Source organism: Photinus pyralis, unplaced genomic scaffold (genome assembly GCF_008802855.1).
Source record: "Photinus pyralis isolate 1611_PpyrPB1 unplaced genomic scaffold, Ppyr1.3 Ppyr1.4_LG4, whole genome shotgun sequence".
In the NCBI taxonomy this organism is placed as follows: domain Eukaryota; kingdom Metazoa; phylum Arthropoda; class Insecta; order Coleoptera; family Lampyridae; genus Photinus; species Photinus pyralis.
The window spans coordinates 14132449-14160179 of NW_022170511.1; the positions used below are offsets into that span (position 1 = coordinate 14132449).

At 36.3% G+C, this 27731-nt stretch overlaps 2 protein-coding genes across 3 annotated transcripts; one reads left to right on the top strand and one right to left on the bottom strand.

Moving 5' to 3' along the window:
• The first annotated feature begins 543 nt into the window (after window positions 1–543).
• Window positions 544–27596, top strand: LOC116168895 (cadherin-23-like). 2 transcript variants are annotated; one of them, XM_031484896.1, is made up of 25 exons: window positions 544–717; window positions 2708–3080; window positions 15303–15454; window positions 15499–15796; window positions 15846–16049; window positions 16094–16281; window positions 16328–16525; window positions 16569–16963; window positions 20136–20413; window positions 20466–20779; window positions 20825–21139; window positions 23776–24049; window positions 24099–24367; window positions 24414–24641; window positions 24690–24847; window positions 24892–25297; window positions 25345–25533; window positions 25578–25707; window positions 25754–25911; window positions 25961–26386; window positions 26434–26570; window positions 26613–26811; window positions 26857–27052; window positions 27103–27244; window positions 27292–27596. In XM_031484896.1, the coding sequence occupies exons 2-25, from the start codon at window positions 2852–2854 to the stop codon at window positions 27461–27463; spliced, it is 5655 nt and encodes a 1884-aa protein (XP_031340756.1). In that variant the 5' UTR covers window positions 544–717; window positions 2708–2851; the 3' UTR covers window positions 27464–27596. The 2 variants fall into 2 exon arrangements, with proteins under 2 accessions (XP_031340756.1, XP_031340757.1); XM_031484897.1 differs by lacking the exon at window positions 544–717 and adding an exon at window positions 2404–2476.
• On the bottom strand, window positions 8071–9786 carry LOC116168896 (aminopeptidase N-like). Its single transcript, XM_031484898.1, has 6 exons — window positions 9574–9786; window positions 9252–9526; window positions 8847–9205; window positions 8653–8796; window positions 8534–8603; window positions 8071–8487 (listed from the first exon to the last, which is right to left on the bottom strand). The coding sequence occupies exons 1-6, from the start codon at window positions 9749–9751 to the stop codon at window positions 8290–8292; spliced, it is 1224 nt and encodes a 407-aa protein (XP_031340758.1). The 5' UTR covers window positions 9752–9786; the 3' UTR covers window positions 8071–8289.
• Window positions 27597–27731: the final 135 nt, after the last annotated feature.

Genomic DNA, 27731 nt, shown 5'->3' on the forward strand with positions numbered 1-27731 from the left:
AAAAATCAGTAACGTTCCAGAACGAAACGTGATCGTCAAGAAATTTTTTAATTTTTCAAATAGTAAACCATACCTTCTTAATTCGAGAGATAAGCAACTGCTAGGTTTTACGCCACTTCTCAAGATGGTAACGTTTTTCAATTTTCAGCATGGCGCATTTGTGATTTTTTTACTAACTCTTTAAACAATTCCATAAGTGAAATACTTTAATCATACGGAATACCTATCGCCCCCTCACTATAATTTCATAGTGGTGACCATTATGCACATGCAATAGTTAATACGTTTTACTCCACACGAATCCTGGTACTTCTCTAACTATAATCAATAATGCACCTAGACGACTACTAATAGTTAGACATTAAAACGCCGTAGGTAAATTACAGTGTTTGAATGTGACAGCAAATAACGAAGGCAGGAAACATTTTTTCTTCTTCCACCACGTGCAGAAGATATTAATTGCGGGAAGGTAAGCGGAAGTTCCTGTTATTAACATAATCCACTAGACTGGACGGACTTGTCCGTTCCAGTTTAAATGCGTACAGCCGCACATTTTGAACAAAATCCAGTTTGGTTTCGGTAGGTGCACCGTATTTACATTGTTACACCGGTTACCGGAGTGATGCACGCACCATTTCCGGTAGATAGGTACACTTCGTTGAAAATGTTCACGCAACCGAGTGTCTTATGCACAAGTGTGCGGTATGAAAGTAAATTGTAAGTATACAAATTTTTACAATTCTGCATTTATCACAAATTCGTGATGATTACATTTGCACTGCACTTGCGATCCATAATTGAAACTTGGTGCTTAAAGGCGCAATCGATCAGAAAACTAGAGACCTGGGTATAGATAGTTCTTTCAAATTTTGAATTAATTTTTAAAACTTAATTAAATTTGAATACTTGAAAGTAAATGTTGCGTATACCTGTGATTCAATTCGTTTTAAACCGATTTATTTTGCCTTTACCTATACCATAGATTAATTTTAATCTATGCCTATACTAACACAAGAACTAAACCCTAATTACTCATTCCCAAGTCATTTTAAAACTACCAACCCTTAAATAGTATGAAATAATTTCGTGCTTTACCGAATCAGTCTACTATAATATTTAAATCGTTTTCGGCATTTATAATTAATTATATAATTTAACTTTAGACATTTAGATCTCTACTCGGTTGAATAATAAATAATAATGTTCCATTTACCATGTTATTAAAATTCCTAAATAATTATTAATAACGAATAGATATTAATTAATAGAAATTTGTACGAACGCAGAATGCATTTCCTAGAGAACGCCATTTTACCACTTAATAACTACGCTTTTGTTTCGCTCATGGATCTTTCTGTGCTATTTACACGGTAGTTCATAAGTTCGTTACCTTACTACGTTTTAAATAGGTAAGCACTTTATGGTTTCTAGTAGCCAATTTCAATCGGTGAAGTATAATCAATCATGATTGTGTAACTCCATTTAAATTTGGTAACCATTAAGTGTAAATTTCTATTCTATTGTTTAAAATTAGAAAATAGCAGATTCAATGTCACTTTTCATAATCGAATCTAATTCCACTGAATATTTTTGAACATAACAAAAGCTATGTTTAACTGAATTAAAAATAGAAAACAAACAAAACAGTTTTTCCGATTTTTTTCGGAAAGGTCTGTGAAAAAAGTGTAAATATAGATATTATTCATTTTTTTATTCCCTACAACTTTTACTTCAAACATTATTTCGCCCACATTTAATAGCTTTGCCGCAAACCGCAAAAGACTTTCCACTCTTTTCAACTTTGTCACGTGCACTAAAAACCTGGTTTTGGGCCGGGAACAAATTTTATTGTCAAAAAATATTATATGGCCTGGACTAAAAGTAGTCAAAGGAAAATCAGCGACCATTCCATCTTTTTCCTCACTTCTTTTGGAGAGAACAACTTTAATAGGAAAAATCTGTAAATGCAAGCCCCCGTTCCTCTTAAACAAGCATTTATATTTCTGGGTTGCTATAAATATAATAAAATAATCATCCATACAATGCTTACTACTGAATTTTGTAACTGAAAGTTTACTATAGCTACAAAAATAAGGATAATAACCTTGTGTTGCCAAATAAAGGAATTTTAGTTTATAGGAAAAGGTGCAAGAATAGTATAGGTAAATTATAGATAAAATAATTCATATAAGTAAAATTACGGTCGTGGTGTCAAATCCCATATACCTACTGCAGTACTAACTCAATTTTGCATATGTTACGTGAAGCGTATCGAACCATCACGATCTAAACGGACATTGACCAAAAGTAAGGGCACTGGCCATACCTTCATTTTCATTGAAATAATTTACATTTTGTTAAAAAAAACTGTGGAGATGAAGCATTTCATTTTACACCTGGTATTCATTATTGTACTCATTACTTGAACGCAACGATCTCTAAAACTTGTACATAGATACGCACGTAACGTAAAAAGGTAATTTGTAACATATAATTAACCACTATTTCTTGTACTGTAACAATTTAATTTATCAAGCACATATTTCCACCTGATGCATTTTCAGGTCGTCTTCCTCAGTGTAGATAAAGTGTCAGAATTAGTATCGCTTGGTTTGCAAATGCAGTGCGTTACATGGGGAACGTGTGAATTAAAAATATTAATCTCTTATTTTAGAAAAATAGTATTAAAATAATTTCTTTGTTTTAGTGAAAGTTTGTGCGAAGAAATGGATTAGACCTCTGTTTGGAAATGAGAGCTAATATGCTAATTAACGTAATTACCGAGGTGGTGACAATTAAGAACCGGGTGGATTTAGACTTTAGCTACCAAATTACATAAACGGATTCGGTGATGATGTCTACCGGAAGGAGGAATCTCATCGACGGGCATAGAAGTTTCTTCAGAATAAAAGTTCGTTTAAAATTTTCGAGTGTGTTCCTGTTCTTTAAAATAGTGTGCGTGTTGTACGCGTTTCAAGGGTGCATTTCCGGAGTACTGTGCAATAGACCCCCTCGATTTTTAATAGATGGGCAGACGGAAATTGTAATAAGACTTAAAGAGGGTAGTGACACTCCTGTTGGTAAGTACCCTTTGAAGAAGTGTGCAGGTTTGAATAAAGAAGGTACTCATCGAAATGAATTAAAGCAAATTTCTTCTCGTCATACCTGGTAGTTCTGTAATGATATGAATTCATAACGATCCGTTATCTTCAACAGTTTATGCTGCTTGGTTCCAGATACTCCCAATTAGTAATCTGAAGTTGTAACCTTTCATGCATGAGGCATTGTACTATTTTGTAATTTTTATAGATGCTGTGTCTTAACATCATTCTTTCTACATTACCGCTGTCTGTCTCCACTACAAACCAAGTGAAATTCTAGAGTTTTTGGTAATAATTTACATGGATGGGCATTATTTAAATTTTCTGATTTCTAAATAACTTGAAATAGCCCATTGCAATTGTACATCACGGAAAAATGATGGAGAAGGAGACAGTAACATGTATACAGGGTGTTCCTAAATATAATGTAAATATGGAAGGAGCTAATTGTTTGGCTTATTGTATGACTAAAAGTTCTAATAAACATAAGCCCGCAAATGCTATTTTACTGATCTACAGGGTGTTAAAATTTCATGAATTTATGATCTTTCTTAATATTTCCTACAGTTTCGCTTAAATTGGAAATATAAGTTACGCCAAAGGTCTTACGTCATTCATCAAGTCAATGTGGTGAGAATCTGCAGTGTTGTCTTTTTTTTCAGGGATCATATTCAATTCTCTATCCCTGACTTTTATTCGGGGCATCACTTGTAAACTTTCAAATAAGAATTTTGTTTTCCGATTTTTATTCTTTATAATCGTATATGAAACCGCAGAATCCGCGGTCTATATTTCTGATATTTGGCTCTCGGCGTATTTGAGCTTTACTAGGTTTTGCGTCTAAGACGATTCCCTTAAAAAGACACGGTTTGTTGCATGGGGCATTTTGAGTTTTGGAATAAGCAGGACTTCTGATACAATTATTTGGGAGTCGTAGGATATTTACAGTTATTTTCCGGTAATAACCGAATATGAAATTTCTACCTGACGTATTATGATCTTAATGACCGTCCAATTTTTTTACATCAGCAACAAATTAGCTCATAGTCGGTTCTATTTTTTTGGAAATGGAGAATATTCTCTTCTTTTCTCTTGGTGTGGGAGTCACTCTACCAGAGGTGATTTATTTATCTAGTCTTGGTTGTATGGTCTTTTCTTTAATAACCCACGCCAGTTAAGTGCCAAAAGTTCGGAAAATTCCTCCCCACTTATCTCGTCAGATCAAACGTTTCAAGTGTCCAATCACATGGAATTTAACTAGAAATACAAATTTGACTCGCTATACATTGGTGACAACTTTTTCTTTCCAATCAAATTATACATAGTTATTGCCCTTTTCCTTCCTAACAATTCCTTGGAATTTAAGACAATTGATTTACGGTAACAAAAAACGAAAGACAAGGCATGTCATTTTTCTTGGTGTCTGATTCATACCATTTGTATAAATACTAAAATACAATGGATACCAAACCGCAGTGCAGCAGCTTGCGGTTTTGTAAAATTGCGTAAATTGTTATCATTTGTTCATATGAGGAAACATGCTTTGCACATTCAGAGGTTTTTAAAGATCTGCATCCTCAACAACACATTCTTTTCTTATTATCTGAGAGATTTGCAGTCATGCCCTCTAAACTTCAAGCTTGAAACTCACCTGAAATTTTAAAACAGTTAGAAATTGATCCACAAATAAGCAAGATCTTTTGAACGTTTTATATATATCTTAACTTGCAAAATTTTAAATTATGAATATCTTTCCATCTTATAATTTAAAATTGCCTTTGTGCAGCATTTCCTTCCCGATTTTTGAAATGTATGCTTTAAAGTTGCAATTGAAAGTTACGTATATCCTCTATACACCAAACCTCAAGTTTCATTCCAAGATTTCTACTTGAAATTTATACGTGTGGTACCTTCATGTTCTAATTTCCAAAATTCTAAATATTTTAGCCGAGATTTTAGCTTTTAAGTTGACAATTCTACAAATGTCAAATTAGGAACTTTGTTTCTGGAAGTCAAGCTGTCATAACCTACACTGAAACAAAAAATAAGTAAAAAGTTACAATAAAATTTTGTTTTTTGGTTTTTCTTCAGTTTTGGTAACTAAAATCTAAAACTGCGAAATTTTTACAAACTGCAAATGTTAAATTCTCGATTTCCGCTTGAATTATTATATTCCAGATGTAATTTAGAATATTACTTTAAAATTGCCTTAAATGTCCCAAAATGGTTTCAAGTTTACAGCTGTCAATGCCCTCCAAACTTAAAATTTGAAATTTTGTTGCGACATTCAAATTGAACTATTGTACCTATTAACAAAACAATACGAAAAATACGATCTTCTCAAGCTCTAAATGCAACTTCGCAGAAATCTAATGACGAAAAAAGGAAACCTTTTCTCAAAATGGCAAGTAAAGCAGTAATTTAAAAAGATGTTTTTTTTTAAATTGTTTCCCGAATGTTCTTTACTACAATGAATGGTAAAATTATGCGCATATTATGCAGAATGTTAGTGAAAAATATGCAAACAGTTTTGATATACAGGGTGACAATTTGAAAACTTACCACACCCCATATCTTAGTAAATAAACGAGATATTTAAAAAAATCAAAATCCGTTTCGGTAATTCGGAGGGGGAATCACAATGACATAGTTGGCGACGAACCCCCTCCAACCCCCTGCGCCCCAGCCACCCCAACTTTTAAATCTTAAATAGTGACCCCCCATGTGTGATACGTCGTTGGAAAGCTATGAAAAAATGCTTTCCAACCATACCAAATAGCATTACGTTTAGGTTAGTAATTATCGCGCAAATCAAAAAATAAACTAATATGATACATTTGAAATCTGTCGTATTTAAAACGCAACCGGCGAACATAGACGAACTAAGACAGAGAATAATTCAAGAATGTCGAAATATTGAAAAACCAACATTGGAAAGGTTCGACAAGAGTTTGAGAATAGATTATAACTGACGATCAAAAATGAGTTGCTGTCGAGTCGGCTTTGGAAGTTGAATACGATTTTCCATGTTTATTTTTTGATTTGCACGATAATTACTAACCTAAATGTAATGCTATTTGGTATGGTTGGAAAGCATTTTTTCAGAGCTTTCCAATGACGTATCACACATGGGGAGTCACTATTTAAGATTTAAAAGTTGGGGTGGCTAGGGCGCAGGGGGTGTGAGGGGGTGCGTCGCCAACTATGTCATTGTGATTCCCCCTCCGAATTACCGACACGTATTTTGATTTTTTTAAATATCTCGTTTATTTACTAAGATATGGGGGGTGGTAAGTTTTCAAATTGTCACCCTGTATATGCACACGTATACAAAACTATATATGTTGCATAATTTCTAATAAAAAAGGAATTAAACATCAATTAAATCAATAAATCTTCCTTTCGGCTTTTGCAGTATGTTTCATTATCGCGTCCGTTATAAAAATCCGAAAGAATGTATTAAAAATTGAAATTAAAATCGATTAAATCTAACAAAAATTTAAATACATCTTAAAATATGCAATTCTATCAAGTAAATGCAAAGGATATCAAAATATGCAAGATACGCAAAAATAAATTCGGTTTAATAAATATTGCAAACCGAAGATACACAAAATCTCATAAGACAACCAAAAGTAAACGATTATTCACAGCTTTAGCTGATCAAACAATTGAATTAAAATAAAAATAATTACTAAATACAAAAATCATTGAAGTTACGTCTATAGATATATTGTAGCTGAAGAGCCATGATCAAATAACAAATGATGATGAAATTGGTATGTGCGGATTATGTTTCTAAACCTTTACTTCTCTACTTTAATTGAATCAAATACGGCTTTTAGCCATAACATCAGCAAAGAGTTTGTTAATATTGATGGAAAGGTGTATACTGTGCCGATAATTTGACATAAGTAGATTATATAAAACAAAAAATACATTGGAAAATTGTACGTCAAAATCAAAGAGATGCAATTCCGGAAGCAGCAAAAAGATGAAAGAATACCCTAAGTTTGGCTTCCATATCACCTCACGTAGAATTACCAACCTGGCTCTTGACAACTACCTACCATTACGTAATGCTAATAACTTAATGTGTACAAGCGCATGCAAACTGCAAACTTGTGGATACGTCACTGAAGAAAAGGAAGAAGGAGCAGATTTTAGTGTATATGAAACTTTTGAAAGTAACGAGGGGTTAATTTAGTTTTCATTAAATGTTAAGAGGTAAAAAAAATTCCGTTCGTTTACTTCATGCATTAGTTACTAATTGTTGATTTTATCGGAAATGTAGTTATGACAATATTGTAGCACACACAAAAGCTTTCATTTAAGAAAATGATGAAGTCGGGCCAATAATTCGAAAGATAGGTATAGTTAATTTTATAAAACTCAACATCCGCCATCTTGGATTGGCCGCCATTTCTATTAGCTACCACTTTGAGATGGCAATTATCGTTTTTTTCCGTCCTAATGTATGTGTCTAACCGTGGTAAAAAGGAAAATTGGTACCCCCAAATTATACCATTTCCTTAAATTTAGCCAGGTGGCCCATAGACTATATGAGACTGTACCATGGGTACGAATTACCACCAAGTATGAAGAGTTTGATCACGAATATGAACCAATGATTTATACGGCTGGTCAAATATAATTATGCAGAGGTACGAGAAATCCCCGAAATCCCTTTTCCTGCACCATCATCTCGACCATCATACTCAGACGATACTGCCAGCGAGGCTAGGAACGACAATAATTACATGGAAAAGGAGATAAGTGTAGTAGCACCACCGGTGCTGAAAATGAAGTGAAAGAGGATGTTTGGTATTGGTATATGTGAGGAGCAAAATATTTTCTTATTGATTAGTGGGTAAATTGCTCAAATGATTACGTAGGATTTTGTTTTGAGTAATGATTTACAACTCACAATGTATATTTGATATATGTACAATAATTCACAAGATATCGATGAGTGGCTCAAATTTTAGTAGGATATTTGCGAGGATACTTGAGTAAAAATTATATATGCGATCGTTCCCGCACGCCAGAAATGGAGTGATTGTGGGCACCACACCATCCCAGTTCACATTCAGAAATTATAAAACAAAATGGTAATTTTCCATGCGAAAATATGTACACAGACATAGTATTAAGTAAAACCTAGTATAGCCGCTGTATCTATACTAAATTAATAATAAAATATACTAGTAGCAGCAGATACGATCGTCAATATAAAAATGTTTGTCAATAAAGTAGATCCATTGGCCTTATCTAAAGCTTCTAATAATGCAGGACCATTCGCTGAAAACCATTCCTTATTCGTTTTGGCGATTTCTAGTGCCCTTTTAAATAATGATTTGTCATGGGTGACCGACAGCCTTGTCAGCTAAAGAAAAAATGTTATCAAAAATAATTTAAACCAGAAAGCATACTTGTTCAAATTGATTATCTCCGGAGATGCGCGAAGCTATACCATTTAAAAGGTCTTCTATATTTTCAGATCTAAAAGTACAAAATAGCTAAATGGCAAAAATGCCAATTAAGATTCTACCTTTGTTGTAATTTTTCAAACTTTCCTTGTTTCAATAAAAGGTTTAAAACAGCCTGAACCCCCACACCTCCTCCTGTATAAACTGACGGAAAAACTAAGTCAGGTCCAAATACCGCATCTTTTTCTAAAGCGGAATTAAGGTAACTGCAATATTTAGACGATTTTCGAATTGTTCCTTTGCTTTTTTGCCTTACCTATGCAAAATCTCTTCATTTTCACTGCATCCCAATGAAGTTATCATGGCAGAACGCAAATCTCTATCATCTAGTTTTAATTCTTTAGCTGCCTTGTGCAGTGTGCTGTGATCATGTTTACTACCCACTCGCATTGCACCGCAAAATACTGAAAGTTGTAAATTAACCGGTATAATTGCTTTACGATCCTTCCAAGCCCTAAATTTATCCAAACACGTTGATCTACAATCCGCATGGTCCATTTTACATATCCAATTCAGTACGTTAATTCGATTTAATTTATCCGTGTGTTTGTCATTGACATTTTCATTAAAATGAAGCTGTTTGTAGGTGTCTTGTAAAACATTATTAACGTATTCCTAAAACTGAATTGTTAGTTTTCGCCGTATGGTACAAGGCTTTTACTTTTAATTTATCTCTACCATTGGTTGAATAAAGTATATTATCTAAGTACCCGATGGCTCTATAGAAAGGATAAAATGCAACGTAGTCCTTTTCTTGTTTGAGGTATAGTCCAATAGATATTGGTATATCATAAGCCAACTGTCGGGACCGAGCCAACATAAACGTGTCGTCAATGATTTGAGCCCTGTTAAGGACATCGATTTTGTTATGGTCCCCAAGCAGTGCCTTTTTGATAAGGTTCCAGTTCTTTTCGTCATAATTTACACGGTAGTATCCTTTAAATTAAAATGTAAATGAACGAAATGGTAAACTTTGACTGTACCCGTCTGCTTTTTATTCGCAATGATCCAATCATTGTCGCTCACATATGGAACGGTTACGAAATCCTCGCCCCCTGTAAGCCATACATCGGGCGTAGTTCTGTTGAAAGATGGATAATTGGCACTTACAAAGTTTACAGGAATTGTCCATACTACTTTTGGTGGGTTTTCGCCTAGCATTAAGAAACGCGCCTAAAAAGAACTTTGTGTTCAATTTTGATGAGGAAGATTAGTTGCATACTTGTGAAAGATGCACGTTATTTTCCGATTGTCCGTAATCCCTAGTGACCGTAACCAGGGGATATCCCTTTTTATTTTCCCACGTGGACATAATATCCGCAAGTGAATGTGATGCTGGTAGCGTTGTATCCCACCCGTCTAGTATTTCCTGCATTGCCTTATACAAGAGTAATGGTGTTGCAACTTTATATTCCCTTCGGTGAGCGTGTTTAACAAATTGGAAAGTATTGGAAGTAGGTACTTACATTTTCGTCAAATAGTTTCTAATGGCTTTTTTGAAAATTGGAGTTGTCATGAAACCATCCATCATGCGAACAATTGCACCTCCTAAAATAAGTAATTGACAGTAAATGTTGATGTTAAATACCCATATTACCTTTATTATACGCAATTGTATCGAAAAGTGCCCAAATTTCATCGGGACTTCCTGCATCCATATTTAATTCCCTTGTGCTAGTGAAACTGTCATCAAAAAGGACACTCTGCACGGATTTCACCAAATATTGTTTCATTATATCCATATCTGGATTTACCTATAAGATGGTAGTAGTTATGGATTACTTAAGAAAAGTGTATACCAAATCCGCGGCAATATTCTCGAAATATGTTGCAAAACCTTCGTTCAACCAAATGTATTTCCACCAAGCCGGGCTAACCAAATTGCCAAACCACTGATGAGCGTACTCATGCGCAATTATCGTCGTTATGGATTGGTGTCGTAATGCAGTAGTCTCTTCCGAACATAACAATGCGGACTCTCTAAAGTAAATGCTAGATGTGAACTGTACAAGCAAACATTATTTACCGATAGATTACTAATCCCCAGTTTTCCATGGCGCCAGACTTAAAGTACTCATCGGGAACCGCAGCTTGATCCATTTTGTCTAAGCCGTAAGAGACCCCTAGGTACTCTTCTAATTTTTCTAGTGTAGTTTTTCCTATGCGTTGAGCACACGATGCCTTTCCAGCATCAATGTCCTGAGGTTTGGCCAGAACTCGATGATCTCCTTTATCTGGGTTTAATTTCATTTCACTTATAATAAAAGCAACAAGATACGTTGACATTATGGGACTGCGTTGAAATGTGTATGTATTCTCAAAGTGTCCGGCTTGCTTAGTATTACTAACAGCTACATATTTCTGGGTTGGTGTTATGAGGGTTACGTCAAATTTAGCTTTATATTCCGGTTCATCGAAGCATGGAAATGCCCGACGAGCACCGGTCGGCTCGAACTGGGTAGTTGCAAATTTTCTAAAAGAATTACAAAGTATAACCATACACTTCGTATCATGTCGCAGTCGAAGAACTAGGTTGGAGAGAGGTTACAATAAATTTAAATTCTCGAGATCGTTTATAACTTTGCATTACTGTCTGTCTGTCTGTATGTATGTCTGTTCATCTGTCTTTCTGTGTGCACGATAGCTGTGTTTACAAAACATTCGATTGCCTTGTAAATTGGTACTCACGTCGTTCTTATTTATTTATTTGTTTAGCCAAATACCATACAGAATGCAAGTATTCCAATTACATGGCACTGGGATGCTGTATTTAAGTTCTTGAGGATATAAGAAAGATCGCAATTGTTTTTCAGCTACTTAGACTATCGGGTCAAAAAGTTACAACCCAAAAACTATCTCGAGGATCGTTCGGTTTTCAGTTTTACAGATTCATTTCAACGGAAAACATGCCAAAGGATTGGCCGTAGAAGAGAATTTTAAACATTATGACCATTTTCATTTTGCCTCTTCGTTTGCTTTGAAAATTCAGTTTGAAATGGAAAATGTGTCATGATGTAATGAAATTTAGAAACTGTATATTTAGTGTGACTGAAGGTAACGGTTTGTGGAGCAGCCCAATTGTGAATTTTTCACGGTGGACCTTATAGTCGCGTCAATGCACACATAAAAAAGGTAATCTTCGGAAGTCCTTAAGAACAGCTCCGATTTTGTTGATTTTTTAAAAGTGTGGTTCTTTTATATTATTACTTAAAATCAGAAGCCTTTCAGGGTGGGGGAAGGGGGAAATAATTATTTCTATTGTTTAAACAATATATAAGTTAAACTAATAATACAAATAAATACAAAAAAAACTTCGAGACCAAACGAGAGTCTCAATAGGGTTGAAACTCTCGCCGAGACTCATAGTTAGACTCGCCGAGACGAGACGAGACGAGTCTAAACCTCGGTCACGTGTTGAAAATTCACTGTGTAACCTACGCATATTTCTCGACTCCCATGAAGCCTTTTAGAATGTAAATATTAAATTATTATTTCAAACTTCATTTTAACATCTATTTTTTATAAACCTCTCTCCAGGAAAGATTGCCGGTCACAGAACAGAAAAGACTTCGTTCAACATTGGAACGGTCCTATTCCGGAAGTCGCTCGCATCTTAAGAAAAACATAGATTGTAGATTGAAATACGGTGTACTGTGACCGGCAATATTTCCTGGCGAAAGTAATATTATAATTAATATATGAAGAATTTTTGTGGAAAAAATCACGTAAAACTGACTTTTTTTTTATATAAATAGCATAAATATTGTATAAAGAATATAAATAATTATTTCCGCCATCTAGAAGGTTTCTGATTTTAAACAATATAAAAAAACAAACATTTAAAAAAAGAATCATCCAAATCGAAGCTGTTTCCGAGGATTTCAAAAAAAAAACCTGCATTGACGCGACTACTAATACTAATACTCAATATTGAGCAAGTTGTCACAATAATGCTGCGTTTATTAATAATTTCAGTATTTCTTTCTCTTCTACGTTTTGCCTACATTAACCTCTCGAAAAAATGAAGATATGAAATAAAATTGATTTTTAAAGGGGTAACTGGAATGAAAGTATAGCTATTGTAATTTACCTGCTGGTCCCTGAACTATCTGTGAAATATGCGAGATAAAATCCGCGATTGTCGATTTGCAGTTTCCCATCATAACGTTTAAAAGAAATGAGATATTCTTCGCCTGCTTTCAGATCAGTAGCCGGTGTGATTATTAAAAAATGCTTCTCTTGCTTAAAATCAAGTTCTTTTACTTGGATTTTAGTGCCATTAGGCACACTCGTAATTTCGATGTTTTTCTTTTCAATTATTAGGTCATCATAGTGAAGGGTGATCGTCGAAGTATCTACCAAAGGTTTTACCGTAATTTCTGCCTTTCCCCAAAACGTGTTTTTCTCGAAATCTGGTGCTATGGTCAATCCGTACAAAGACGGCCGAAGTGTTTTTGGTAAAAAGTAATCAGTATCACTTGATCTTGGTCTGGCTATTTCTGGATGTACCAATGGATCTCCAGCAACACTCTGGGCTAGTAGGATCCCTAATGCAATCCACAACATGATTTTGCTTATGCTATGTCAAATAAATTAAAAAAAATTAATAAAAGCGTAGGTACGCTGGTAAGGTAGGTAATGAATTTAAAAAAATTCGACCACTTACCAGTGAAAATTATAGGTGTACTAAACCGAGATAATTATTTCGTTGAAAATTTATCATTTATTTATCAATACTTAATACCAGGTCGTATCAGTTTTTTATCTACCGCGCATCATTGAGATGTATAGAATCTTTTGAGTTGTATTAATCACTTATACTAATACTTACTTATAATAATACTAGTTTCATGAAATTTCGATACCATTATCGCATTTGATCCGTTAACACAACGTTAATAAAAACTTGTACAATAACATTAGTACAACTTTTTTGATATTTTAAGAATTGGTTTAGTTGTCCTCAAAAGCACGCAATTTGGTGTCTCATCTTCCGTTGAACTATTGCACTTCCCGAATGTCTAATACGTTCACAATTTTTGTTCATTTTGGTCTTCCTATCCGTTGTCATAACCTTTTCGACACAGTAACGATCAAAAATCTTCGATTGGTTGCGCTTGTGGTACCTTTGGGGATTTATCTATTTTCGGTACAATCACTTGATCTGCCGGCACATTAGCACGACGCAAGCTGTACGTTCAGGTATAACAACTTGGACACTATTTGACCCAACATTGATAGAGTTGTGTCATCCAAAAAAACATGATTGGATCGAGGGTGCCTACTTATTGTTTGAAGATCTTAGATTGCACTACTCCTAGACTGCACACCTCTACACGGCAGTGCAAAACAGAATGTCCTCGAGAATATCTGATCGCAACTAAATTTGGAATCGAAGTATCATTCTTCATTTGACGTCAGTTTCATTCGTCTAATAGTGATGCGTTTCGTAAATTGGAATTTCGTTGCCTTATTTTGCACTTTTGGATTAACATTTTTTGCAATCAAAAACAGACTAAATAAGAAAGTAATGGTTTAAGTATAATGTCAGGACAATAAATATTCGCGGAAGAAAGAATCAAGTAAACTTTAACCACATGCATATTCCCTATTATAGTTATTACTTAAGTGAGATAATAGAGATGAATAGGATCAAGGATGATAATAATGTTCTTGATATAAAAAGAACGTCAATTGCACATGCAATTTTGTCTGCTGTAAGACCACTGTCCTTTTTGATCACCCCCTCAAGTTGGATTGAATGTAACGTTACACAGAAAATTTGGGTCCAGGAAAGTTATTGATTTCTGTCATACTTAAGATGTTTATGGAACGTGTCACAAAGTACAATTATATGAAGCCTCAGCTCTTTCTCAAAATTCCGCTGTACTCAGTACTGAGTGAGTGATTTTAATACAGCAACTTTGACAGGTGCAGGAACTTTCCATAATCTGGGAGGAATTAGTATTGTAACTCCTTCAACCTCGGGCATCTTTTCCACTATTAAAAAAATAGAAGAAAACATTATTGGGTTAGGAGGAATAATAGATTTCACCCATTTTTAATAGTCTTGTTACATGTGGTATATAGGCTAACTGTGCTACCGAGTCGGTCCAAGCGTTTACCAATTTTGGAGTTCACATACAGACAGATACCATGGAGCGACCTATAGCTTGCATCGCTTTGCTCTTCAGATATATAGATACGGACCATGTATAGGCACCACTTTTATATTTGTTACTTTTTATTCAATTGCGGTTAATAATGTAGGCCAAGCAAGTAACTTGTATTTAAGTATTTAGTGTAAAGGAAATTGTGAAGTTTTTGTTGTAGGAAGTGACTCTTTAAAAAGTCCAAAAACCCGCTTTTTTTTGCCATAAAGAATGTGGAAGATTCAGTGGTTCCACATAATCTCAGCAGAAATATCAAAATCGCATGGAAACTCCAAAGTTCGATTTTCGTGGGTACAATCTTATCCACAAAAATGCGACTTTTGTGAAGATAAATGTATCGCAACTGCTTTAGATAACAACGCTTTTTGAGCATTTACCTTAAAGATGCCCTTCGTACTGTTTATCAAAACGTGATAGTCACTAAAAATGATGTCACTCAATACACATTCTATGGAATACTAACTTATTTCTAAATGTTCCAGAAAAAGGAAAAATAGATCTCCTTGTACCTTGTACCTAACCACTCACTTTCGCTTCAGGTTCTGTTATATACAAGCTTCATGCCATCGATCCAGACGGCGACAATTTGAAATTTGGTGTAAAACAGCAATCTGGAAGTGAAGTAATTAGGGTCGAAACGACGTCCGCAAACGAAGCTAATGTATACCTGAACCAAGAATTAGATCGAGAAGTAATCCTCTTTCAAATAATTCCTTATGTTACACTGATCTTTAGGTACGCGACGAATACGCAATAGTACTCACCTTAACAGATGGCCGTCTTGGAAGCGGAAACTATGTCACCCAAAGTCTATTGCTGCTGGTAGAGGATGTTAACGACAACGTTCCCATTTTTAAACCGTATCAGTCGACCATAATTCTGCCGGAAGACTCCTCGCCTGACGTTATAGCAACTCTTCAAGCGACCGATGCCGACGAAGGTGCTTATGGACAGGTGGTTTACCATATGCAAGGGAGCCAGTCTTTATTTTCCATCAGTACAGTTTCCGGGAGCGCTGTATTGCGTTTAATCGGTAAATTACCGTTTTTTCTGATTTTAAAACGTTAGCGTCTGGTTTGTAGGTAGTTTGGACTATGAAAAGCAAAGTCTGCACCAGCTCAAAGTTTTAGCGATCGACAGAGCGAAACAAGGAAGAGTGAATACTGGTACCGCAGCATTGGTGGTGAAAGTTCAGGATGTTGACGATCAACCACCTGAATTTGTCCGAGTGCAATCCGTTGCACGAGTGTCTGAGGATGCTCCGATTGGTACTTCAGTTCTGCAAGGTTTAGTTAAATAATGCCAACGTGTTTTTATCGGTAAATTGTAGTGAAAGCTGTCGATGGGGATAGAGGGATTAACAATATAATATCATATGCACTAACTTCGAACGACATCTCCCCTGCACTGGCAGAGTTGTTTGCGATCGAGGAGCATACAGGTGTAGTTTATACAAAATCAAAACTTGATAGGGAGGCGCTTACATCAAATTCTGGAGCGTATATTTTGCAAATTATGGTAGCACATTAGTTGTGTAAGCTATAATACTTAGTGTATTCTTTAGGCTGTGGAGCAGAACAGCCGGCTTGATCCACAACCAAGCGCTGTGACAGAAGTGACAGTGATGATAACGGACGTTAACGATGAGAAACCGCAGTTTCGAAATTCTCACTACGAATGCGAAGTTTCCGAAAATGTGCCGAACAACACTCCCCTATTATTTTCCCCCAATTTTACACCGGAGGTGTACGATCGCGATCAGGTAATTTCTAGTAAAATGCATTAGTGGCTGAACTTTTCTTTAGGGAAACAATGGCACCTTTATATTAAGCATTGAAGGCGCTAATAATATTTTCGAAGTGATGCCGAGGAAAATTATAAACGAGGCAACTTTCACTATTCGTGTCAGAAATTCTAGTCATTTAGATTTCGAGCAATTGACAATCATAAATTTCACACTGGTGGCAAAGGAGGTTGTTGCGGATGATCCCCACATGGCGAAAGTTCCCGTTACCGTCTTCATTCGTGATCAAAACGATAATTATCCGGAGTTCACACAAGAGTTGTATGAGATTTCCATTCCGGAAAATTCTGAAGCTGGAACAACAGTTGCATGGGTCCAGGCATTGGATGACGACTCTGAGAATTATGGTACCCGTGGGATACGGTATACAAATTTAGCTGGAAGCATTCAACATATGTAAGTACACTAATTTGTTACCACTTTATACCGGATGTTCCTAAATATGATGTCCACACGGAAGGGGATAATTCTTTCATACTATTATATCTGTCAAAGATAATAAAAACAAGAGATTATTCAAATTAGCGTAATTTTAAACATTTTAGTTGCCTACCGAAAATTGATTTTGGTGTACCAGCGGCTCACTGAAAAAAGTTCAGGAACATTACCTGAAAAAAGATAACCCTGTAGATTCTCACTACCCTTGACATGGCCAATGATGTTAGCCCTTCAGCGCAATTTATATTTTAAATTTGAGCTGAATAACTCAAAAACTGCCGTTTCCCTTATATTGAAGAATTTTTCCATTTTTTTGCATATCAACCATTATGCATATTTTATGTTGTCGCACAGCAAACTGCTTGCTTTTGTCTAGGATCTTGAAAAATCGCGGGAATTGCAGTTGAAAAACAGACGCATCGATTTCCGGTTTAAACGGAAGTGACATGGCAAGTTTCAATATGCGATCGGATAGATCGTAATGTCACATATAAAATTATATTTGAGAAATAATTCGTAAAATCATCATTGAATTCGCTATAGCCTTCGACACTTTTTGTAGTACAGACTATACAGGTAGGTATAGTAAACTTATCATTCTATTACAAACTTTCTTCACAAGGATTTTTATTAGAAGATGTTCTTGACCAATTGTGAATAAGTCATTGTTTAGGACCTCGTGACATTCTCACCTTCATCAAAGAATACTTACTCTTTGCCTTCATATAAAATTTTAATAATTGTTTCTGTCCGCACAATGGTCCAAAAGTATCTTATCAATCTGTTACACAATGTTACATAACGATCTGGATTATCGATTCGAGATAAATCTAAGTAGCTGCGTGTTTGCTTATCTTTTACCGTAGAACGATTAAAAGGTTCCTATTAAAACGCATTATTTTTAAATTTACCAGGTAGGATCTAGGACTCTGTATGCGAATCCGCAGTTCCTGAATATTGTGCGCTATTTTACTTTTTTTTCTGAAAATTCATAAATGTCGAATGATTAAAAAAATACAGGGTGTTCCATTAAGAAAATTAGGTTGTACAATTTCCGGTGAAAGTATGAGCAATATAATATTACTATTATAGTAGTTCATGAAATCATATCAAATTTATAAAAGGTTTATCTGCAGATAAGGAAGATAATTGACTATTACGGGACATTTTTCGTGCCCTGTATAAAGCTCTGATTAACATAAGGAGTTACAAGGCCTTTATCATTTCTATAATTAAACATGAGACTCAAAGATTGACACTGCAGAAAAATTGTAGCAGGAAGAAAGATCGACATTTCAATCATTGAATTATAAATAATATACAAAAAATTGAATGTAAGTGACGCGTAAATTTAATTGCGTCGTTTATTTATTTACATGTTCTTAACAATAAATGTACAATAGTCTTAAAATGGATTCATTTATAATAGTCATAAAATGGCAAATCAGCGAATACAATTTATCACTTACAATTTATAGCATAAATAACAAGAAGGCATCGAAGTTGGAACTGAACTGAAATCCGCTACACAATTGGTCTAGAATGTTCTTAGAACGACTCGGAATGTTTTACACATATCATTTTTTTCCAGAAGGATTGCGTCACATCCGCCTTCGGTCTTTATCGCCCATGATTTACTTTTCATGGCGGCATGATTTCTATCGGGATTTGTGGAATATTCGCTACACTGTCCTCTAAAAATTGTTGCGCAACACAGACGACGGTTGTCGCGGAGTCACAGTACAGTCCCAGGTAACCCTGGTCCTAAAGCACGAACTTGATGGCGGTACTTGCACGACGAATAAAGCAATCCACCGTCTGACGAATCGGTTGCGGGGTTCCCCCTGTAGGAAACACACTTCACCAACCTCGGACGTTGAAAGTAAATTTCTTAAGCACCAAAACCGGAATTGAATTGTACGGCAATACCTAAATAGCTCAAAAAAATCTTTAGTGAATTGTGATGGTCTCACCCGCGTCCCTTTCTCCGCTTCTGAATGTTCCTTGGGCTCGTTCTATCCCGCGTATGGAGGCAACCGATTTGTGTGCACCACCACTGGTTTTCCTCGTGGTAGTTTCCGTATCTAAGTCGTGTATTCTCTTAATCAAGGTCTTTGCTACTTCGGAGAGAGCCCGCGCCTCCTGTGTGGACGATACAAGATCTCCCGGTTGATAACCACCAGCTTGGGCCTTCACGTCGTACCACTCCTTCATCTTATCGCTAGTTAACTGCATATTATCGCGAACTTTGTCATGGATAGCGTCTGTCGTAGGTTTTCCACGTACTCGTTTCCCCAGTTTCTTTTTGGCCGGGTCTTGTGTCAAATTTTAAATCATACGGCAAGCGGAGTTCCTTACCAAACAACACGGACGCCGGGCTCGGTCCTGTAGTTCCCTGCATCCTAGAACGAGTTGTCATAAGCAAAGAGTACGTACTCTTTGGTCATAAGGAACAAACGCAGATATTAATCACTAAATTATGACAAAAAAATTTACTCGAATTTTTATGAAATATGTGATATTAGTCACATGATTAAGGGAATTTAAGTATCTTTCCACCCTGATTTACAGATACACGACACGAATTCCTTTTTATAAACATACTAATAATAATAATAATAATGGATACAGACAACGTTGTGGACGTTTGCTTCGGTCAATGTTGTTTGATCCTAAAAGATACCTATATCGCGTGCAGAAATAAAACTGATTATAACGTATGATCACAAGCTTAGCCATACATAGATTCGTATTGCATATCGCTAGAGAAGACCTCATACCCTCCTTCTGCCACTAGTCACTAATCAAAATTTAGAAATGATCCACTGGCCTTCCAATGAGCCATCTTGCATAGCAATCAGCAAAGACCAAGTTGCATTTCTGGAGACATTCTTCGATGATGCCAAAAAATGATGAACATTTAATGTTATTTTAAAATATAAAAGCGATTGCGGAAACTATTAACAGATACGTAGATGAACAAATACTTCGTCTATGACAGCGAATAATAAAGTGTGGGCAATAAAGCTACTTACCTACTTCAGTTTTTTATAAGAATTTTTTTCGCCAAATTAATCTTATTAGAATGTTCACTAACACGCGATAGTTGACTAGAAAAAATTAACTACAGGTTACACTTGCATCCGGTATCTGGCGTAATAACAATAAAAGAAGCAGGTGGTCCAAACTGGGATAGAGAACAAGTTTCGAGGCATTATTTAACGGCGGAAGCACGAGATGATTTAGGCAAAGGAAATCGAAATTCCGTACAATTAATTATTAATTTGGAAGATGAGAATGACAATCCCCCCTTGTTCTCTCGGGGATACTACGAAGCACGCATATCTGAAAACGAAGATGATTTCGAGCATCCGCTTCGAATTGAGGCTCGAGATTCTGACTTGAACGGTATTAATTCTAATTGTTCGCAACAGCTTTGGCATCAATGCGATATTTGCAGGGACCAAAAACAGCGAAATAGAGTACGTGCTCTTTGGCGACTTTAAGCACAATTTTTCAATAAATACAGTCACGGGATTAATAAAACCCAAACGAGCGTTTGATTTTGAAGAGTTAACTGGTTCTGCAGACGAACACGTGAGACCACTACATCTCACAATAAGAGCCAAAGATTGTGGTACACCGAGTCTTGCATCTGACGTTCCCTTAATAATATATGTTCACGACATCAATGACCACAAACCTTACTTTGAGTACTCGTTTTATAACACAACCATACCAGAAACAGCATCGGGAGGAACACACGTCTTGCAGGTAAGTACTCGCCACCTACCAACGGAATTTATAGCAAACCTTCAGGTGCATGCAATTGATTGGGATGGATCTACCCCAAACAATAAAGTGATCTACCGAATACAAGGTGGTGCTTTTGATAAGTTTATTATAGATTCGGAAAGTGGTGTTATATCAGTGGCACCTGGAGCATCCTTAGATCCTGATTTGAATCATCCTCGCCGGATGCTTTATTCGTTACTGGTTGCTGCCTTAGATAGTGCCCCAGGAGATGCACAACTTTATTCAACGGTTACCGTAAATATTACTATATCTGATGTAAACAATAAGCCGCCCACGCTATCCATCCCTTCAACTTTGAAGTTACGAGAGGATATACAGGTAAGACTCTCTTTAAAAAAGCGTCTCTGATAATCCTAACGGTTCACAATAGCGAAGATCTTTGAATTATCTGCACGCTCCACTTGGTTGTTGAAATTTGTAATTTACACACTTTTAAACATTTGAATTATGTGCGAATGTCGCTGCTTTCCTTACTCCAGAGTGTTCCCAATCGGATGGAACCACATGGGTAACTATATAAATGTTCAAGATGGCATACATTAGAGATTAGACAAATATGAAGAGTTTTGCAGTGTTGTGTACTGACTAATTCCATTTAGAAAATTTGAAAAATTCGTGTTAGATCAAAGGATATAAAAAAAACCGTACATATTCAAACCTAAAAGAATAAATGTCTCTGTTAGTATAAAAGATGTAGCGACGGTTTAATATTAAGATAACTTATTTCGATAGAAAACAAAAATGATGTAAAAATGTAATTGAACATATCGTTTGCTGACACACAAATAGCAACTCTTATACGAAAGGGCGCATTGAATTGTAACATGTCTAAATTAGATATGGTCTGCTAAAGAATACCAGTAAAATTAATTTTTGTGATTAGATAATTTATGTAACTGTTTTTTTCGGATTTGTTCAGTCATCGCAAATAAAAATCTCTATTTAGTACCTAATGCAATATTTTTAAATAATATTATTAAAAAGACAGTTATACTTGAACACCGTAACACACTGGGTGAAATGGCAAAAATTCATTCTGTAAAGTTTTCAGTAATCCTATATATGAATTCATTCTAACTTCCACAAACAGTTACCCGCAATTCTTCTTTCTATCTACAAATAGTGGTAATAGTGCTTTCACTACACCTTTCAGTTTATTCCGAATTTAACTGCAAAAATTGTTCCCCTGTCATATTTACAACTTTTTCCATGTTTCTCGACTTTCCATCCCCATTCTACTGTTAGGTGTACAGCGATTTACATTATAATTTCATATCATTATACAATTTATATGTCTGGTTTCTCGCTTCAGTCCATATCTTTTCCTTTTTTTACTGTGTCCAACCGCACCTTCACACGTCTGCCTTTTCGGCTCCCCTCTCTCTTCTATGAGATTTTCGTTACTAATATTTGAACTTAGCTGCTCGTTTTCTATAAATTATATTATTAGCTGTTCTTGTAATTCTTTTCTTTTTACTGCTTTATGAAATCTGTCATTAATTTCCGGGTCTTAATTTCCGTTGTCGTTGATCTGGATATCTAGTTAGGTGTGCCGTGTCAAGTTCTCCTTCGTCTATGTAGGTCTTTATTTGTTCTTGGAGATTGGCATTACCTTATTACCTTTTTTTGTCATTATTCTTTATTCCATTTCCTTCGGATGAGCTTGAACCCGCCAACTCAGAGTAGTTTCTAGAATGCGCTTGTACTATTTCAATATTATTCTTAACAAGGTAATTGTCTCAATCACGTATGACACCTCTTATATTGTATAACGGTAGAATTATGTTGGCGCTAGTTTAACCCAAGTTTAACCCAGGGCTGAAAAAATTAAAGGGTTGAGATCTTCCACAGCGGTCGATTCGTTTAGGGTATAATAATCTACGGTACCCCTTTACAACTTACCCTTAGTTGAGCGCCACCCAGTTTATTAAGCTTAACTCTCCCTGTAAACATGGAAAATGCAAGAAAATTAACAATAAAATTAACAAAAGAAATACTGGTTTATTCCAAGTAAAATTGTCTCCAACATTAAACAAAGTTTCCCCACAAATACAAAAATGGTCCCCGATGATCAAAATTATTGATTAAAGGTCTCCCAACACAATATGATAACGCTCAATAATTGTTTAGATAAAGAAAATACAAGTACCATCATAAGAAATAAAAATCTTACCAGTGAGTAAATGTGAGCCGAAAAAAAGGCTCTCCACGATGCAACGATCACCTAAAACAAATCAAAAGAGAAAGGAAGTTATCTAACCTGCGAGACCCAGTGATGACTGTTTGAGAGGCCGAATATGATCTCTACTTGTATTCTACGATTCAACGATAAGATAATTAACTCTGGCGCCATTTTGATTTCCTGTTAATAGTAACTTAAATCTTTTGGTACGGTCATGTTTTCAGTGTCCAGTTGGAAACAGTTCATAAGATCGCTTTTTCTTCGTCTGTTGCATATTTATTTTCGAGAAAAGAGAAATAAATCCTTGAAATTCAAAGAGAGCCGATAAAAAAGGTTCGCAGGGTTGTTATAAATTCTCAAGGTTTTGTCGCGAAAATACCAACCCCGTACTCCCATCTCGAATGTCATACTGCGTTTACATCAAACGTCAGTGACGAAGGTTTTTCAAATAGAACACCCTTCGTACTCTTTTAAACAGAAAATACAGAAAATCTGATTACATATTAAATTTTCTATATTTGAATTAAAACATTCTGTTGAGGGGGACCAAGAGGGAGGGTCACTGAATTTAATTTTGCATCACTCGTCAGTTCGTCTTGGCGAAATAAGAAACATTCACATTAAACTTGTTTTGTGACCGGGGCACTTAATGTTCCAAATCTACTAAACATTTTGCCGCGTTACCGTATCTTCAAAAATCAGAAAATTAACCATGCAATCCCACCCGATCTGGGACGATGACGCCATCATTTTTCCTAATTATTCTATATAGGTTGGCAGCATCGTAACCAAGCTAGAAGGTCAAGATCTGGATACATCTGCATCTTTGCGATATACCCTAGACCCACTTAGGTGTGAAGCAAAAACGGAGTATGGAGTGTCTTTGTCGGCTGCGGAGTACAACTGCCTTAGCATCTTTAAGGTCGGCCAATTCGACGGCTCACTAGTAATTGCGAAACCATTAGATCGAGAAGTGGCGGAGCAGTTCTACTTGGGCGTCCTAGTTGAAGATATCGCATCTGAAACGGACCTACAACAAACTAAAGGTTACCATAACAATTACCTTAAACGATAAACTGACGATACGAATTTTAGCTTCTCTGACAATTGAAGTGTTGGATGTAAATGATAATAATCCCAAGTTTCGTAAGTCCCATTATCGCTTTACTGTTACGGAAAACAGTAAAAATGGCGTTGTTGTTGGGAATGTCATCGCCGACGATTTAGACAAAAATAAATCTATAACGTACTCATTGGAAGGGTCGGCTCAGTTGCTCGAATTCCTTCATTTAGATTCTAACTCTGGAGAACTGGTTGTTGCCAACAAAATTGATCATGAAGCGTATCAATGGTTGAATTTAACGGTATAGAATATAGTGGGGTTTGTTTCGTGTTAATCCCTAATCCTAGGTAAAAGCTGTAGATTCCGGGTTACCACGGCGTTCTAGCCGAGTAGAGCTTTACGTTCAAGTATTAGATGAAAACGACAACAACCCATATTTCTTGCCGGAACCCAAAGAGCTGATAGTTACTGAAAGTATATCAATCGGGGAAACCATCGGAACCGTCCAAGCCCACGACTTGGATTCTGGGGACTTCGCGAAGATAACGTACTTACTCGACAGAGTTAGCTCTCAAGTACGGTCATCGCCGTCGTAACTTCCAACTGATGATTAATTGTTGCAGGGAAAATTTTCCATCAATCCAGAAACTGGTGAAATCAAGGTGGCCGATTTTTTAGATCGCGAAACAAAAAGCTCGTATTTCCTCATTTTGGAAGCCTGGGATAATTACCAGTACGGTTACTATAACTCCGAAAGTCGAAATGCGTTTAAACATGTTAAGTAAGTATGCACTACAGTCGCGGTTTAACAGCATCGTGATTTAGTGTGACAATTTCTGATGTCAATGATAACACTCCCAAGTTGCACTTGCCATCATCGTGCGTGAGTGTTACCGAATTTCACGAACCGCTACAGCCAATCACAACTATCCAAGCTTCAGACGATGATGATCCCTCAACGGTAAATGGGCAAGTTATGCTTGACATCTCCGATGGAAACCTGTACGATACTTTCGAACTACAGCAAATAGACAGGTGGTCGGCACATCTACACTCCTTAAAACCGCTAAAAGGACAACACGGAAATTACACAATCACAATACGCGCCCAGGACTTGGGGCATCCCAGTCTTTCAGCTGAAGCACCATTACAACTTTGCATTACAGATTATAATGACCACGCGCCCTTTTTTGTAACGCCTCCCCACAACTCAACTTTAAAAGTTCCCGAGGTATCCTTGTTCCAACAAAAGGTGGTGTGTTTAAAGTTACCTTACAGAATGCCACTGTTGGAAGCGCTTTAATAAAAATTGTTGCAATTGATGATGACGTTGGTGGAAATGGTGCTGTACGATACCGGTTAAAAACTGACCCAGCTGGTCACTGGAAAGCATTTAATCTGCAACCCGTATCGGGAATCCTTGAACTTCGACTACCTTTGAACAGAAAGAAACAGAAAATTTACGATGTAAGTAACTCACATTCTGTTCAAATGACTGATGATTCCTCTAGATTCGAATAGAAGCTTACGATTTAGGAGAGCCATCGCTAAGCTCCGATCTCGATTTAACAATCTACATCAGTAATATCGACGATTATCGCCCACAATTTACCACGGACGACTTTTTCCTAAATTTCACAGGTAATGTTACCTATAACGAGTAAGAAAAACTATATACTGACTTTAGAAAACGAGCAAACTGGGGTTGAAAGTTACAAGTTGCCCGATACAATAGACAGAGATGAGCTTGAATTCGAAGGTCCATTTGCTCCCATTTGTTACCATATCGTTGGAGGAAATGAGGAAGGATTGTTCAACTTACATGCAACTTCACACGAACTAACCGTATGTTAAGCATTTGCATATAAATTCTATTATATTGTTTTTTTTGCAGGTGAATACTCCACTTGATCGAGAAAGGAGGGACACTCATGTACTTCTCGTTCAAGCAACCGAGGATTGTGCGTCACCCCCAACAAACCTAACTCTCTTTGATCCTCACGACGACACTTTGCTGAAAGTATCCGTTAAAGTGTTAGATATCAACGACAATGCGCCGGTTTTTAGACATCGAATTTTTACGGGAGGTGTTAGTACCGCTACAGACTTTGGCACAGATTTTATGACTATCATTGCCGACGACCTAGATGAGGGAATTAACTCAGAGTTGTCGTACTATCTAATAGGGAAAATACGCATGACACTAACAGAAGGTTTGGAAAATTTAGGTACGCACCCCTTTTTGGTTGACCGGTTAACGGGAAACGTACAACTTAATTTTGATCCGCAACAAGGGATGAAAGGGTATTTTGATTTTATGGTGAGTGCTCTCATTTAAAGAGCAACGTTCTCATCTATCTCACTCAGGTACTTGTAAACGACACAGGAGGGCTGGAAGATAGAGCGCACGCATTCATTTATTTACTCCGAGAAGACCAACGCGTCAGGTTCGTGCTTCGACAGCACGCTGCCGAAATCAGGAACCACATGGAAGCTTTTCGAGAGTAAGATAAAATGTATAGTTGCCAACGTAAACGTTCGGTTAGGGTTTTAGGCAATGTAACTGGAGCATTTGTCAACGTCGACGAATTAAAAGTTCATACCAACCACGACGGCACTGTAGATAAAACTCGTACAGATGTTTATCTACATCTGGTAAATAGGCGCGATAATTCGATTTTGGAGGTGGATGAGGTCTTACGATTAATTGATCAAAACACAGAGAAGCTGGATTATTTGTTTAAAGTGGGCAAATAGTCACTCGAATATTTTTCACATGCATTCTTTCAGGAGTTCAATGTTCTTGATACACAACCTGGAGGAAGTTACGCTTTGATCTCTACAAGAAACCCAACGGAAAGCGTATTTTGGTTAACAGCGATGTCTCTGTTTCTGCTACTTCTGTTGCTTCTATGCTTAGCTCTCTGTATAAATCAACGACATACGTACCAAAGGAAGTTGAAGGCAGCTACTGCTACAGCTTATGGTAAGTTTTATTGCATCTAGTAGATTGGGTTTCATATGTAGGTACCTTAGGTGGAGATTCTGAAATTGACGATCGCGGAGTAAGCGCTTTAAGCGGACGGGTACCGAATACTAACAAACACAGTATGGAAGGTAGCAATCCCATTTGGCTGCAGGCTTATGAAAATGAATGGTATAAAAGTGACGAATTAAGGTAGTTTATCAACTTCACCATAAAAAGTGTTAGTTTCTTGTTCGCAGCTGTCAGGGAACTGATCGAGACTCTCTAGACGAAAATGTTGTCAGTGGAAGTGGAGACTCAACTTGCTGCATTAATAATGCGCATGACCAGATCATCAATTGCATTCAAAATGTGTATCAAACGCTACCACCGATTCCTCCACCTCGAAAATTGGAAACAACTGAATTGTGATCTGTCAATAAAATAATACTTAAACGTAAATGATACAACGACATGTAGAGTTAGGATTTAAAGCTTGTATATATTGATAACCGTATGTATATTTCAACAATACCAAAGAAAAGTCATTTGAATAAACTAGTACGTAGAGTATGTTGGTCTATAATTGTTACTAATACCTAATTTTCTCTGCCATGGTCAATCCTTTCTACACAGACTTTTTTTTTTAGGAAAATGTCCTTCCTCTGTGGAATTTCAGTTTAAGATCGATAGAGTTAGG